We start from the raw sequence: 15409 nt of genomic DNA on the forward strand, positions 1-15409 counted from the left end.
GCAGGATCCTCCAGCATAGCCATATTGTGGCTCGTATGTCTCTTAAATTCTCAATTGGCATACTGACTCTGAGGATTAGTCTGCATGACTAGTCAGTGCCTGAGTGTCTCTTTAGCTCTAGCTTTGATTACTATTCCTGTCCGCCCATTATTGGGAGTATGATTATTTGCACCTACTAGTTGACATGAGTTACTATGTAACACTGTTCTAAGCAGTATCCTTCAGTATAGCCACTATAAGAGGCCTGTTTGTCTCTATATTACTTTTGGCAATTTTGCACTGAGGATCTTTCTGCATATACTAGCCAGTGTGATTTACAAATATTGGGAGTATGTTCAACTACACCTATTATTTAATATGAGCTACTATGCAACACTGTTCTAAGCAGTATCTTTATAGCCACCATTGAGGCTTGATTGTCTCTACATTTTCAAATGGCATTGTGTACTGAGGATTAACCTGTATATACTAGCCAGTGTGAGTTATTAGTATGCTCTATTTTTAATCCTTATTAGGATTTGAGTGTTTAAACAACTGCAGGCACTATCACTACTGCCAGTCCTTTATTGAGAGGTACTGGTGTCTCTCTCCTTTATATTTTCATTCGGCAGGGTGAATATCTATACAGCTATATACTCCTGTTCATACTCCCCCTATAGCTCCCTGAGCTCCTTAGATCTCCCTTCCAGAGTGGGTTATTTATTTGTTATTATTATTATTTTGTTCATTATCTCTCTTTTGTGTTCATGACTTTGTATACCGATTAAATGATTATTAAATTTTAACAGACAACTGAGATTTATATCTCACCAGTGTTTCCTGGACCTTCGGTCCTAGGTTTACCCTTCCTTTTTTCTTTTCCCCAGACACACACACATACACTCACTAACTGACATACACACACACTCTTGCTAACAGACACACTGATTCTAACGCACTCACTAACAGACACACACACTAACACAATCACTAACAGAAACACACAATAACATACACACACACTAACACACTCACAAACAGACACACAAACTAACACACTCACAAGTTATTTATTTATTTATTTTTTAAAAATATAAATCCTCCCAGCCTCCATACCTTTGGCAGGGCTTGAATGAATTCTTACCTGGGGCCCAATGGGGCTGGCTGCAGCTTGGCTGGCAGGGCATGCAGGCACAGGAAGGCAGGCGCAGGCAGGCGCAGGAGCTCTAAACTTCCTCCTTAGCTCCCTTGCACACCTCTAAGTGACGCAGGGGCTGGAGTGACGACATATTCCGGCTACGGCATCACAGTGGGACATGCTAGGGAACTGAGCGGGGAGAGCTCTGGGGAGAGTGCTCCCTCACTGTCCGCCTCCTACATAAGTAGATGCCTGCCTCGGGGGAGTTTTTAGGTGGCTAGCCAACCAGCTCTTGGGTCCCCCACAAGAAACTGACAAGGTATCTGCCAGGGCATTTGGGGGGCGGGGGCGCAGCTTTTTTTGCCGTCCCCCTGAAAGTGCTGCCCAGGGCAAATGTCTTGTCAGCCTTGCATTAATACAGCGCTGCTTTGCACACCTTGAATGACAAGAAAAATGAAAATGCAAAAAGTTGTGACACATTTCTAATTTAAATCACAGCAAGTTCTAGAAAACTTGACTTGATAAATAATACATGTATTGCAATAGAAAAGCAAATATAAGAAACTGAACATTCTATATTGAATGTGTTGTAGATATTTGCGCAGAGCAATGGTTTTGCTATAAGCACTGTGTAAAATGTAACTCTGTGTTAGAGAAAATAAACACTCAACAGGAAAAATACAACTCCCACATAATACTTCACATTTGACAGGCAGATATAATTAACGTCATAACAGTTCTAATTTGTACTTGTAATGTCGTTAATAAAATAACAAGAGACCGAGGAGTGGTGTAGCATATTGAGAAGACTTTATAAACATTTCGTATTAATGGAAAAAACTAACTGCACCTTCTTGTATCTGTTGCAGACTAGCTGAGTGTTTATGGAGTATAATTGATTTGTGTTTCTGTTCTTCGCAGAAATTCTTCGAAAATTAATAAGCACAATGCTTTTGTTCTTCGTCTTTATACTTTATCTGTTTTAGATACTATCACTTAGGGCTGCTTATTCTATACTTTTAGATCTAGTAAAATAGATACAAAATTATTGAATATACTTACCAGATTTACATTCAGATTCCGTTAGCAAAACTCTAGGTACTTCTCATTTAATTAAAAACTAATTTAATGCATGATAATATAAACATATGTTAGTATTATTTGAAAATAAAAAAAAGTTAAAGTTTAGAATTATTTATTTTATTCTAAATTGTATGCAATGTTTAAACTTATCTGTACTATTAAAACCTCATTAATAAGAGTTTTTTTTAATTTAAATAATATTCATAATCATAATTACACCAACATGTTTATCTAGCATAACTTCTTAGCTATCTTCAACATTCTGTCATCACAATAGAAATTGGGTGAAAATAACTTTTAAGGATTGGAAAACAACAAATACAGCTTTAAAGGGACATTCTGAGCAGCAAAACAACCTTAGCCTAATGCAGTAGTCTTGTGTATAGAGCATGCCACTACAGTCTCACTGGTCATTCAAAGCAAATTCAAAGTTAATTTAAAATTTAAGATAAAAATAACCAAACTGGAAAAATTCTATACGTCAATTAGGCTTTCAGATTGGCTATTTGATTTTAAATTTTAAATTTACTTTCAATTCACATTGTTACATTGTTATTACTTGAGTAAATAAACACTGTAAATAATAGTCTTTGACAATGAACCCAAGCTCTGGCATGACAAAGAGAATTTAATTAAAGTACCTAACAGTTTTCATATGTGAACGCGTTTTGTTAGAATTAATCATATGTCTAGGTGTATCTAGTGTGCAGCACTTCTGAATACATTTATGCTTTATAAATCAGAATAATGGAGATTTGTTTGGGGTCGAACTACAATTTAGCCGAATTTGGGCTGACGTGCCAGAAGATTAATCAATCAAGCCCGTACATGCTTGTTTTCATTTATGATTTAGAGTTCTATTCCTGGCACCAAGAAAGAGGGGTTGGAATGGAGAGGCTATTTTAATTTTCTTTGGTGGCGGCAAATAGGTAGTTTATTTTGCCATGATCGACAAGGGGTCTACCCGAAGAGGTTTTTTGATGGTCAGAGAAAAGTACACAAAAAAAAGAAGAATGTATTGCTTGCCTGGCTAGTGAACTCCCACATTGGTACTCACACAAACGTGAAGTAGTAGATAGACTGCTTCATTTATCTTAGTGTGACACTGCAATTTATGTCTCCTGGATCTGACTGCTAGCCACTGCCAGATAACTCTCAGTAAAGGGGAATTGGCAATTTTGTGTTGTTTTTTTTTTGTAGAAAGAAAATCCTTTTTTGGGGATTGTTCAGTAAAAAAAGATGTTCCTCTTGCCTAGACACTCACATAAACTTTGAGAGGAAGAGATAGCCTGCTTCATTCATCCACTGTTGTTGTCAGCTAGTGCTGGGTCCAACTGCTAACCATTGCCACTTAAAACCAACTTGGAATCAACAAGCTTTGGTAACTGTAGAAAGAAAAAATCTTTTTTTTGGGAGAGTTATATTCAGTAAAAAAGAAGTCAAAATATCCTCTTCCCCAGCAACTCCTGCATTGGCAATCACACACATTTTGAGTGATAGAGATAGCCTGCTTCATTTACTCTAGTGTGAAACTGTTTATGGTTAATGTAGAGTTGCATTGCTAGCAACTGCCCCTTAACACTAACTTGGAGTTGCTAATTTATAGTTCGAGGGGTTATTTTTGCTTATTTATGTATGTATGTAGAAATAAGGGAACACTCAAAAATGGGGTTAACCCATAGAGACTACCAAGGTAGTAAAAACGAAGAGAGAACAGTTGAGTGCCCTATAAAGTATTAAAAATTAACTTTTAATGGATATGTTTAAAATAAACGTACAGTGTAATATGTATCAAAAAAATAATAGAAAACGGTGGTAACCGATAAGTAGATCAATTGTAATAAATAGATGCTAGTAATGTAATACCTATTGGTACTTTAAATAGGATACAAATAAAATGGTGATGTGCTTAAATCTCAAAAAAAATAGTCAATACAAATGTCAAAACCTATAGCAAGCAACAGAGGATCTGTTCAGAAGTTTTCAGAATGCCTCTGGAATATACAGACTGCAACAATACAGTGTTGCAGTTTATAGTTAACTGAAACAGGATCTGTATTACTGAGTTCTATCTAAGGAGAACAATGTAACTGTAACAAAAACTGTGTTACTACGTTCTATCTGAGGAGAGTAATATAGCTCTAGATGGCTCAGAAAAATGAGGAAGATAGAATAAAGTAATAATAGAAAGGTCACAGAAAATACAGGTTTGCATAGGTGATAGCCGTTCACCGCTTGAAAGCCTCTCAGTATTGTCGTTACAACACAGAGGCTAATCTAAACAGGCTGCCTGAAAAAGCTGGGGACAGATTGCCCGATGGCTGCATATTATAAAGCTCCAAAACACAAGATGACGATTAAATATCTAGGGGTGACGAAAAAAATCTTAATCATAAATCAACCCAGTAACAGACAGACTATTGGTACGGGATTCAGAGGAGAGTGTGGACAAATACAGTCTGTGAACCACACAGCAAGTTGTTGCTGGGAATCACCGTTGGCCCCTGACGCGCGCGTTTCGTCCACATCTCATCAGAGGGGAACCGATGTGTGGTACGTGGCCAGTTATTTAAAGGACAGGAATCGCCGTGATTTGGGGATTCAAAAAGCCCGCTATTGCGGTCTGACCAATCAGGATTGATTTCGTAAGTGACGTAAGATCAGGAATGAAAAAGGGGGAGGGGTGTTGTTTAACCCTGTAGGGTCAGAAAGACTAAGTCGGTTATATGTTGAAAAATAAAATAAATATAAAACACTTTGAAAACTATGAGCCTTCACCTAAATAGATGTGCTTAGGTATAGAGAAGATGTTTCACATTCGCACATCCTGTTGTCATATCAGTTTTTGTGATGAATAGATGCCCAAAGTCCGGTATCAGTTATATATGATTGACACAGAAATGGGGACCCTAAGTATAGACCGCAATGTGTACGCCGAGACGGTTATCAATGTGGCTTGAGATGGTGAAAGCAGGCTACAGTTTTTAAGTAGCCTAAAGAGAAGTTTTATAGATCCCACTGTAAAAAAATGAAAAGGAGCAGTTATTATGCTGTACCTGCCAGTTGGTTGTCTGCTCAATTAGGGTAGTAGAAGTGTGTAGAGCACCTCTATGTGCACTAGAAAGAAGGGGGCAGAATACGCCCGCTATGCCGGCACTGATTCTGTTGATTGAATAAGGGATTAGTAGTGCACGTACTTTTCTAGTTACTGATAAGGGGACAAGTATTAACGTGATGTGTAATATTTCATGGGGATAGTGATACCTTAATGGTATCTTCACTTGATACCTTCTCTTGGCGAGTGCCAGCGTAATGTTTAAACTGTCGTCAGCCCAAATAATGTGCAACAGATGGAATTTTTAAAGGGAGAACTGGAGTAGTGGGAGACCGGAATACTAGCATCTAAGGGTGAATGGCAAAATGTAGTTAATGAGCCATAACAGCCGATAGATGTGAGTATCTGCTCCATTAGGTCGGTAGAGCAGAGGAGTGCTCGGATTTAAATGTACAGAGCAGGAGAGAACATAGACGTGCAGTTGCAAAAAAAGAGTGGCGTTGCGTGCCAGAGTTGCTAGCCCAGGTACTGTTTCAAGGTTTCTTTAGGGAGGTGGTAATCGTACCTTCATATGTTGAGGTGTCCCTAGTGGACAGTTGAAGGATTGCAAAGGCTGGAATGAACCTGGTTAGTATTGAAACCTAAGAGAGAGAGAAACCGGATGTCTTAATGAAAAAACAGAGTATAGAAGGCGGGGTGGAGGGGGTGGGGGAAGAAGAGACTATCCATATTATTGAATAACTGTGGATCTATTTTGCAGTTAAGCCCTGTTAGAATAGATGGTTCACGAAGTTGATAGTGTTATGGGAATGTGGATGCAAACTGACTATGCTCCAAAGAATTGGAGAGAGGACAAAGGTTGCTATGAGTGTATGAAAGGGGTGAAGTTAAATTCTTCGTTTAGTCCAGCTGGAGCGAGAGTATTAAATTCATAGATCCACCTAGACTCTTTTTGGAGAAGAATGAGATTAAAATGTCCTTTTCTGGAATTAAGGGTAACTCGTTCCAAGGCCTGAAACGAGAGGTGGTTAGGGTTTCCATCATGGAAATTCCGTACATGGTTTGCTACGGGAGTGCTGAGATTCAGGTTTTTTACCGAGTTAACATGTTGTAAAGTTCTTCTCCTTAGTTCTTGGTAGGTTTTGCCGATGTATTGCATGCCACAAGAGCATGTAATAACATAGATTACGCGTGTGGTATGTATGTATGTATGTATGAATTTATTTTTGGTTACATTTTTAGAGAGAGAGAAAATCCTTTTTTTTCCGGTTATGATCATTCGAGTATGTGCCAGTGTGTGAACACTGTGAAGTTCAGTGTATGCTATGTGCAGTATAGCGTTTCTTAAAGTTAAACACAATAATGTCAGAGTAATAAATTCCAAAAAGCAACAACCCATTTTACATTTGAAGGTAAATGTGAACTATTGATCAATGATTATAAACTCAATTACCTTTACTTTCAGGGTAACATCAGTAATATAAATGTTAATATTTTTTTTATTAAACTGACAGTATTTTATCCTGATTTTTTTTATTTTATTTTTTAGCAAATTACAATAATCATGATATGATATTGTTCATTATAAATGTTAATTGCTTATGCATAAGTAAGTACTATATAAAATATAACAACTTTAAAAAATATATATTGTGCTCTTTTTTAGGCTTTACTAGAGACACAAAGATTATTGCGCACTCAGGTTGCAAATTTCACCTTCAATCTTGGATTTTCAGGGAAGTTTTATCATACAGGTAAGATTCTCATACAACTGAATTCAATGTATGGAATATTAACCTTCTATGTGATTAAATTGCATTCTTTATCATCATTTAATAAGTCACTTTCTCTTCCATTGCTCTATCCCATGTTAATATTTATATTTCTCTTCAAAACAATGTTATAGCATTTTCTCTTATACTTTTCATAACTTACCCCACAAAATCACTTCACTATTTCTCTATAAATAATTTCTTTACACATATATTTCCTTCTCTTAAAAGAAGGAAAAAAAAAATTTCTATTGCACATAGATCCATCAGATTGAATTTTTCAATCAAGGTCACTGTGTGCAAGGCAGCCACTGCTTAACACTTTAGTGTCCACCCATGTCAGTTACCATTTATATTTTGCAGTGTAATAAGGCAGCTAGACACTGATGATACTGCAAAGACAGTTTGATTGGTGGTAGGAAATGGTGAACACAGGTGGGATTTCCAAGTAAATGGGAAACAACATTTAAAAATGCCACAGTGTAAGGATATAAATTACAAAATGCTGTTATTCCTGAAATAGGGCATAGACATTTAATTCCCTTTAGGTGTTCTCTGGATCCAGCGGACCCATCAGGATCCCTGTAGAACCAACCCTATTGCATGCTGGAACTAATAATTTGAGAAAGAATGATGTCACTTTTACACACACTCCCCTTCTGCAAAGATATATAAAAGAGGCATGCCATGGTATATTAATGGTTCTTTTGTCATTTGAAGATCATAAGATCTTTTGAAGAGATAAGCACTCACCTGCCAAGTATAGGTCTAATCATCGCTAGTACACCTCAAGAGCATAGCGCTATAATATCAGTAACCTTTGGGAGAAACTGGGCATAAGAAAAAGCTTGTACCTATGTTATCACGTCAGTGATTTTAACTCTTTTTGAATGAGCCTTTTTCAAAATTACATGCGATCGGGACGCTGGCAAGGAGTAAATAATGGTTTTAAAGGTTAAAGCTTTAAAAATTCTGTTCTTCTGACACTACAAGCACACACATCATATGAGACTGCTACACAAAAGTATCTATTTGTAAAAAGTAGACATTTTATAACTATACTTGCCAAATCTGCTGTTGTTATTTATTTTGCATCATTTCAAGGGGAATTGCACAGACCAAGTTCCACTATTCAAAAGACCACAGATTTATATTCTGCTATTGCTCCTAAGAATAGTAATTTCCCACATATAGACCATTGCCAGGTTTTTGAGTTCTTAGAGCAAATGTCATACACACCAATTTCTCTTTTCAAATGATGTTAATTTTAGGGGAAAACAGTGGCCCAAACTTAGTTACATAGTAACATAGCTGAAAAGAGACTTGCATCCATCAAGTTCAGCCTTCCTCACATTTGTTTTTGCTGTTGATCCAAAAGAAGGCAAAAAAACCCAGTTTGAAGCACTTCCAATTTTGCAACAAACTAGGAAATAAATTCCTTCTTGACCCCTGAATGGCAGTCATATTTATCCTTGGATCAAGCAGCTATTACCCTGCATTGAAAAATTATATCCTTGAATATTCTGCTTTTGCAAGTTTACATCTAGTAGCTGTTTGAACATCTGTATGGACTCTGATAAAACCACTTCTTCAGGCAGAGATTCCACATCCTTATTTTTCTTACAGTAAAAAAACCTTTCCTTTGCCTTAGACGAAAAATCTTCTTTCTTCCAGTCTAAACGCATGCCCTCGTGTCCTATGTAAAGTTCGGATGGTGAATAGATTTCCACACAATGGTTTGTATTGGCCCCGAATATATTAGTATAATGTTATAATATCCCCTCGCAGGCAACATTTTTTCTAAACTAAAGAGGTTTAAATGTGTTAACCTTTCTTCATAGCTGATATGTTCCATTCTTTTTATTAACTGCTCTTTACTTTATCATGGCTTACTTAAAAATAAAATAACTTGAGTTATTTCACATGGGATATTGAATATTTTCACTTGATAACAGTTTGTTATTAAATTAGTGGTAAATATTTTTTGTTTCATACATACGAAAATTTTGTGTTGATTTTTACTAGCCTCGTGTGTTCACTAAGTGCATTAGACTATACTGGGTATGAAGCCAGTCATGAAGGGGTTGAAATATTAGAATGGATGATTATCCATGTTCCATAAACATTCAAAGAAATTACCTAGTAAAGCTGAGCTAGTCCCCAACCTGTTTAGTGTTGTGACTGCTGGCTTTATAATCATCTAATCCTTATTAAACCTCTGCACATTAAATGTGAAATGTAACTTTATATGAAATCTTAGGATGTACAGTGAATTTTCACATTCCTTCTTCCTTAAATACTTCCTACAACATTTGTGAACTAATTTCCTCTTGACTGATACTTTTGATTGATGTTTGTGATTGTGAGAAATTGTGTTCTCATTGCAGTGTTTCCTCCAGGAGGCAAAACAACACATTTCACCTGGTTTCAAAATAAATTAGACAAACTCTGGCAAACCTAAATGTTATGGCAATGTTTAGTTTTAGAAAACACTTAATTGTTGTGCAAATAAAATTTGCTAACCTTTATAAAATTTAGATTGTTGTTTCTTTAAACAGCAATCAATACAAAATTGTTACTTTATGCAAATGTTCATTTACCAGTTATGCATTCAATATTCAAAATAAATGTCACGCTAATTTATTTAAATCAAAGTTGTGTGACAGTGTGAACATAATAACATATATATTAAAAGAACAAAATATATGTAAAATGTTTATGATAATTAAAAACATGTCCATGTCAATTATGTCATTATAACACATGTGTAGAATACATATTCAAGATTGTGATGGATTCCCAAAATTAATCAATAAGTAAGTCGCTAGATCGAAAAATGAAATGTAGGCACACATTTTATGGAAGTGTAATAGGAATTGTGTTAATAAATTATGAGATGAATACATTTCTATTGGGACTGGTTTTCATTCCCTTCCATTTATCATTCATATGTGCCACAAACTATGCTGATACTGTTGCGCTTCAGTGAATTGTGTAACATATATATTTAGAAATCTTTTTTGGCTTTTATTTTGTTATAAAGAATTAAAAAAATAAGATTAATAATAGTTTTTTAAATGTTAGTTACAAGATAGAGAGTGCTGTCACTGAGATGTTACTATTTGTTATGAGATAGCCAGATTAGAAAGGCATCAACATTATGTAGACTGTTTCATCTTTTTGATTGCTTGAAAAGAGCAGCATGTTATTTCTGTTTACAAAAGTCTGTTTTGCTGATATTTTCGTATGTTTTTTTTTTTTTTTATTCAGATATCTGTTTTTTCACAACCTCAGTAATTTCTCTTACTCAGTTACATTTATTATCAGGGAATTCCATCATGGGTGATTTCATGTGACTTTATTTGCCAGTAAGCAGGGAGTCCACATTAACTTGTGCACTATTCAGTATATTTCCAAATGTGGGTGCTGGTCTCAAAAGTATTTCAGGGAATCTGGACTCTGCAATCATACTTCTGTCATCCCTGCAGCAGTGTCCTTACTTGAATCAACTCGGATGTTGGACAATGCACTACCATGCTATTTCATGCTCTGTAGCATGTGTATTTTATGTGACATGGTGTCACTGATGCACATTCAGTCTTGATGCACATGACGCTCTATAAATGTCTTTAGACTGCAGTTTCTCATTATTCCTTTAAGACTGTGCAACAAGATTTTTCAGTTCTTGCCACCGGCGTCTTGCAGTGTGCGAATTCAGTCCAGCAAAAATTTGATTGTGAACAAAAAAAAATTGTCAGAACCAGACACCTGCACCGCATGAGGACTAAATATGTGGACACATTAAATAGTTACAAATAAATAATAAGCATGTGGGGCCAATGTAATGCCTACATTAGTAAATGGGAGGTTTTATACCATGTACCCTCTCACTCCCTCATGTGGTGAATGATGACATGTATGGCAAACAGCCAGTGACTGCTTTCTATAATAAAAGACCAGAAATTGAGCAACTATTACACCCCACCTGTGCCCTCTCACCATGTGGTAAGGAGGACATGTATTTTAAGCAGCAAGTGGCTGCTTTCAATAATAAAAGACCAGCAATTAAGCAACTATTGCTTACACTGTGATTTCAACGTGTGGTGCATATTAATACATAATAAATTCTAATGTATCTATGGTCTAGTTAAGGGAGACATAATCCCCTATTGATCTGGGTGATGGATATAATATCGTTAACATGGGGAACTTATTGTCCTACCATGCCTCTACCCATGGCTGTGGGAGCAGGGCTCTAATATTAAAAAAAGGGGGAACTAGTGTAACTCCCAATGCCTTCGTATGGGCAGTGGATCAGAGCTCTAATATTGATTAAGGGAGAGAACCTGGGCATGGGTGTCTACAGGAATTTTTCAAGGGAGGGGCATAATTGTAATGCCATTATTGCTTGGCTCCTTTTTGACAGTGTCATGAAGGGGAGAGGCATAGTCATTATCACACAAAGCCAGGGTGACCAGATTTTGGAAATAAAAAACTGGGACACCCATTAGGCAAGGAGGCAAAGCAGGGCAAGTCACGGAGAGATCGGCATGATGCTGGAAATAAGGTAAGTACAAACACCTCTTTTACAGGTGGGGTGGGGGATGGTTGAAGATGGGCATGACACTAAATAGTGTTTTCACAACTATGGTGTCAGAAATACATGTTTGTATTCCTGAAACTATAGTTTTCCTTTAAGCAAATTAAAGGAACATTCTGGTCAACAACTTTATCTAAATGAAAATGCTATGATGCCAGGAAGCCCATGGGTGCTTTTTCCTTTAAGGGGTTAAACTGCTCTCAAATGGTTTAACCCCAAAGGCTTCCTTCAGCTCCAGATCTCCAGGTCGCTCAGTGGTATTCGGCTTCTGAAACGGAGTGTCAGGTAGTGCAGATTGATGTCAGGCATGGGAATTGGCTAGAGTGGTCAGCTGATGCTCTGAGCCAATCGCTAGCTCCCTGTTCATTTTATCCTTTTTTTATGAATTGGGAGCTACTGATTTTCTTAGAGTGCCAGCTGACCACTGTAGCCAATAAGTGGCACCCCTACCCAGCGGCACTTTGTGCTTCCTGACACTCAGTAAATAAACTAATCTCCCCATTTTTACCTGGGGAGATGAGAAGGTCCAAAGTTTCTGTGCCAGGTCCAGGTACCAAAGCCTTATGACGTCGTGTCCAGTATGAAGTGAAGGGATTACTTCACTTATCCTTCCTGCTCCAATCTCCTTTTATTCTCCATCATTTGACACAATCTTCTTTTTCTTTTGACACTGTTTTTTATCCTCCTGGGCTCCTTCTGCTCCTTTCTCTTTCTGATCCCTTTCTGCTCATTGCTGACCCTTTCTGCTCCTTGCTGACCCCCTTTCTCCTCCTTGCTGACCCCCTTCCTGCTCCTTTCTGCTCCTTCTCCTATTTTACCTTTTTGCTCCTTCTTCCCCTTCCAGCTCATTGCTGACCTTGATGTCACTTCCTGCTAATTTCTGTTCCTTCTTCTTTCTGCTCCTTCTCCTACTTTGGTTTCCTGCTCCTTGCTGACCCTTTCTGTTCCTTTCTGCTACTGCTCCTACTTTACCTTTGTGCTCCTTCTGATTCTTTCTGTTCCTTTACCTTTGTGCTCTTTCTGTTCCCTTCTGCTCCTTGCTGTCCCTTCCTGCTCTTTCTCCTACTTTACCTTTGTGCTCTTTCTGCCCCTTCCTGCTACTTGATATCTCTTTTCCTTTCTGCTACTTTTACTTAATCTTCATGCTCCTTGCTGACCCTTCCTGTAGGCTGCACCCCCATCCCTTACTTACCTGATCTGTAGGCTGCCCCCATCCCTCATTTACCTGATCTTATGCTGCCCTCTATCCCTCACTTACCTGATCTGTATGCTGCCCCCTAATGCCTCACTTAACTGATCTGTAGGCTGCCCCCTCATTTACCTGATCTGTAGGTTGTCTCTGCAGTCTGGGAGTTGCTGGTTGCACTCTGTGCATCTCCCCTGTGGATTCCGTTTATGAGAGAGAAGCAGATATAGGATGTAGTTTCCTATCCCTGCCTCTCTCCACACACAGTGCCACCTACTGGTGCCGGTATTGCAGTGTATTCTCAATCTCAAACAAAAAATACTGGCACAAGTTGAAAAATGCCCCCTCCTGTGGACGACCACAAATCTGGTGTCATCCCAGGCCACTACACATGGGAGGTGAGTGGGGGGTTGTAAATAAATATAAAAGGGTGTGCGGAAATGCCTAGCCACCCTCATTCCAATTTAAAAAAATCTGCCTTCACTTCACCCTAGTAGTGAGAGGGATCAATGAAAACTAATACCTTTAAAAAAAATCATGCTAAGATTAGACGTCTTCTTTCTTCTTCAATGTTCTGTTCTATAGTCCTAAAAAAGGCCCCAAAAAATCTATATTGTCCTCTTGCAGCTTTGAAAATAAAAATTAAAAACTGTATCATAAAACATGATGGAAAAAAAACACAATAAAAATAATCCATGTGTGCAGAAGAGCATTCCTATGCAAGCTTAGTCAGAACATTCTAATTGATATTGGCATTATATTAGGGAGCACCAGTAGGATGGATGGTAAACATATTTTTGGGGAGGGTTATGGACAATGATGTGTCCACTTACCTTCTACATTTATTTAGAGTCCCCAGCTGCCACCCATGAATGGGGGATGAGGGTCACTAGGTTCCACCGGTTATCAATATTACAGGCTCCACCTGTCACTCATGGGTAGGAGCTTCATTAAATTGAAGCCTCAACCTAAAGGCCCACCTGCAAACTGTGTCAGCATATCTGCACAAATGACATCAATGTATCAATCTCCCGTATAACAAGGAAAGTAGTCTACATGATTAAATGTAGGAAATGTGACCAGGGATGTTACATTGATGTTACATTGATGAAACAGTCCAAAAATTACAGGCACTCTGTGTAACACACTATGAAGAAGACCATAATCGTTAACCTCTGCATTACATCTATCTTAGCTTTCACTGTAGTGATTTCATAAAGGGAAAAACTCCCAAAAGCTTGTCACTACAAATTTTTGTTAGTCCAATACAAAATATTAATACTTTACTATTTTAGATTTGCATTGGATAATTATATGGTACAAGCCAATATCTAAACGAATAATGTAAGTATGGAAAAAACAAACAAACAATAGAGTTAAGTTAAGTGCCTAGGCAAAAAACGAGATGTGACAAATATAGCAATAAAATCTATGTAGAAATGTCATAGTTTATTAGACAAAGGACAGATATTTATAAAATGAATAGATAGACAGTACTATTAAAAGACCGGTATATATAATCCGGCACCAACCACTGGGTAGATATCAAGGTGAAATGAAAAACCCTGCTGGTCGCAACTCCTGGGGGCTGAGAAATATATAGTATGTATTTTTGTATGTTTGTAATATATAGTATGTATTTTTAACATGATTTTTTTTATGTCTCCTAATTCATTATGCATATAGGTATTCCAGCTCACCATCTGTTCTTCTTTTGTTTTTATTATTTCTTCCTCCCCTTTTTTTTGCCATTCTTCATGTGACATTGATGTATATGTTTGATATGTATACATCTAGAATTTTTATGCATTTTTACTCTTTATACAAGATTCATTCAATATATCTGTTCATTACCTCACTGCTTGATCGATTTATATGATACATGCATTATTTAGTATATGTTTTTATAGAGGAATTTATAATGTAATAAAAAAAATTAAGTACCGGTAACTTTTTAATCTTCCTTACAAATTTTTAAAGAACATTTTGTTATTCATGGACCCAGTTATATATACTGTCATTTTTATTAGATTGTGAGGTATACCACAAATGTAAATTTACATACATACAATTAGTATATAGATTCTCAACACAATATTGTATTTCTTTGTATATATAATCACACGTAAGATTTATTTGTGGTATTAGTCAAGGTGATTGTTGGTTTAAAGGCATCAAATGTAACGAATTTGCCACTACAAGTCACTTCTACTTGTGTAGAGTTTTGTGTTGCTTTGTGGAAGCTGTTCGGATGCCAATGAAGTTGTGTTTGCGTTCCATGATGGCTGCACATGCGCGCTGGTCGCTCCTGAACAGTCATAGTGTATGACGCAAGTCTATGCGCCGATACATGCGACAGGGATTATGCCCTTACACGCATGTGCGAGTACATGATTGAGCGTGAAGATTTCCAGTATTTAAGAAGATACTTCGGAGGCGTCTTCAGATCATCTCCAGCTCCTGAGAAAGTCCAGAATGTTGTGGGACGAAATGCTTTGAGCCACAGACCGACATTGCAGTACAAAGACCACACTACCACCACGGTGTCTACATTAGAAAGTATTCCTTGGATTTTTAAGCTCAACACTTAGCTCAT

At 37.3% G+C, this 15409-nt stretch overlaps 1 protein-coding gene across 1 annotated transcript in view; it reads left to right on the forward strand.

The window, feature by feature from the left end:
- LOC134615515 (bifunctional heparan sulfate N-deacetylase/N-sulfotransferase 4-like) overlaps positions 1 to 15409 on the forward strand; it is a 423933-nt gene that overhangs the window by 147041 nt on the left and 261483 nt on the right. The window contains exon 4 of the mRNA XM_063460046.1: positions 6922 to 7009. Within this exon, the coding sequence (XP_063316116.1) occupies positions 6922 to 7009 (88 nt within the window). The remainder of the gene's footprint in view (positions 1 to 6921; positions 7010 to 15409) is intronic.

This window comes from Pelobates fuscus, chromosome 6 (assembly GCF_036172605.1).
Source record: "Pelobates fuscus isolate aPelFus1 chromosome 6, aPelFus1.pri, whole genome shotgun sequence".
NCBI classification, from domain to species: Eukaryota; Metazoa; Chordata; class Amphibia; order Anura; family Pelobatidae; genus Pelobates; species Pelobates fuscus.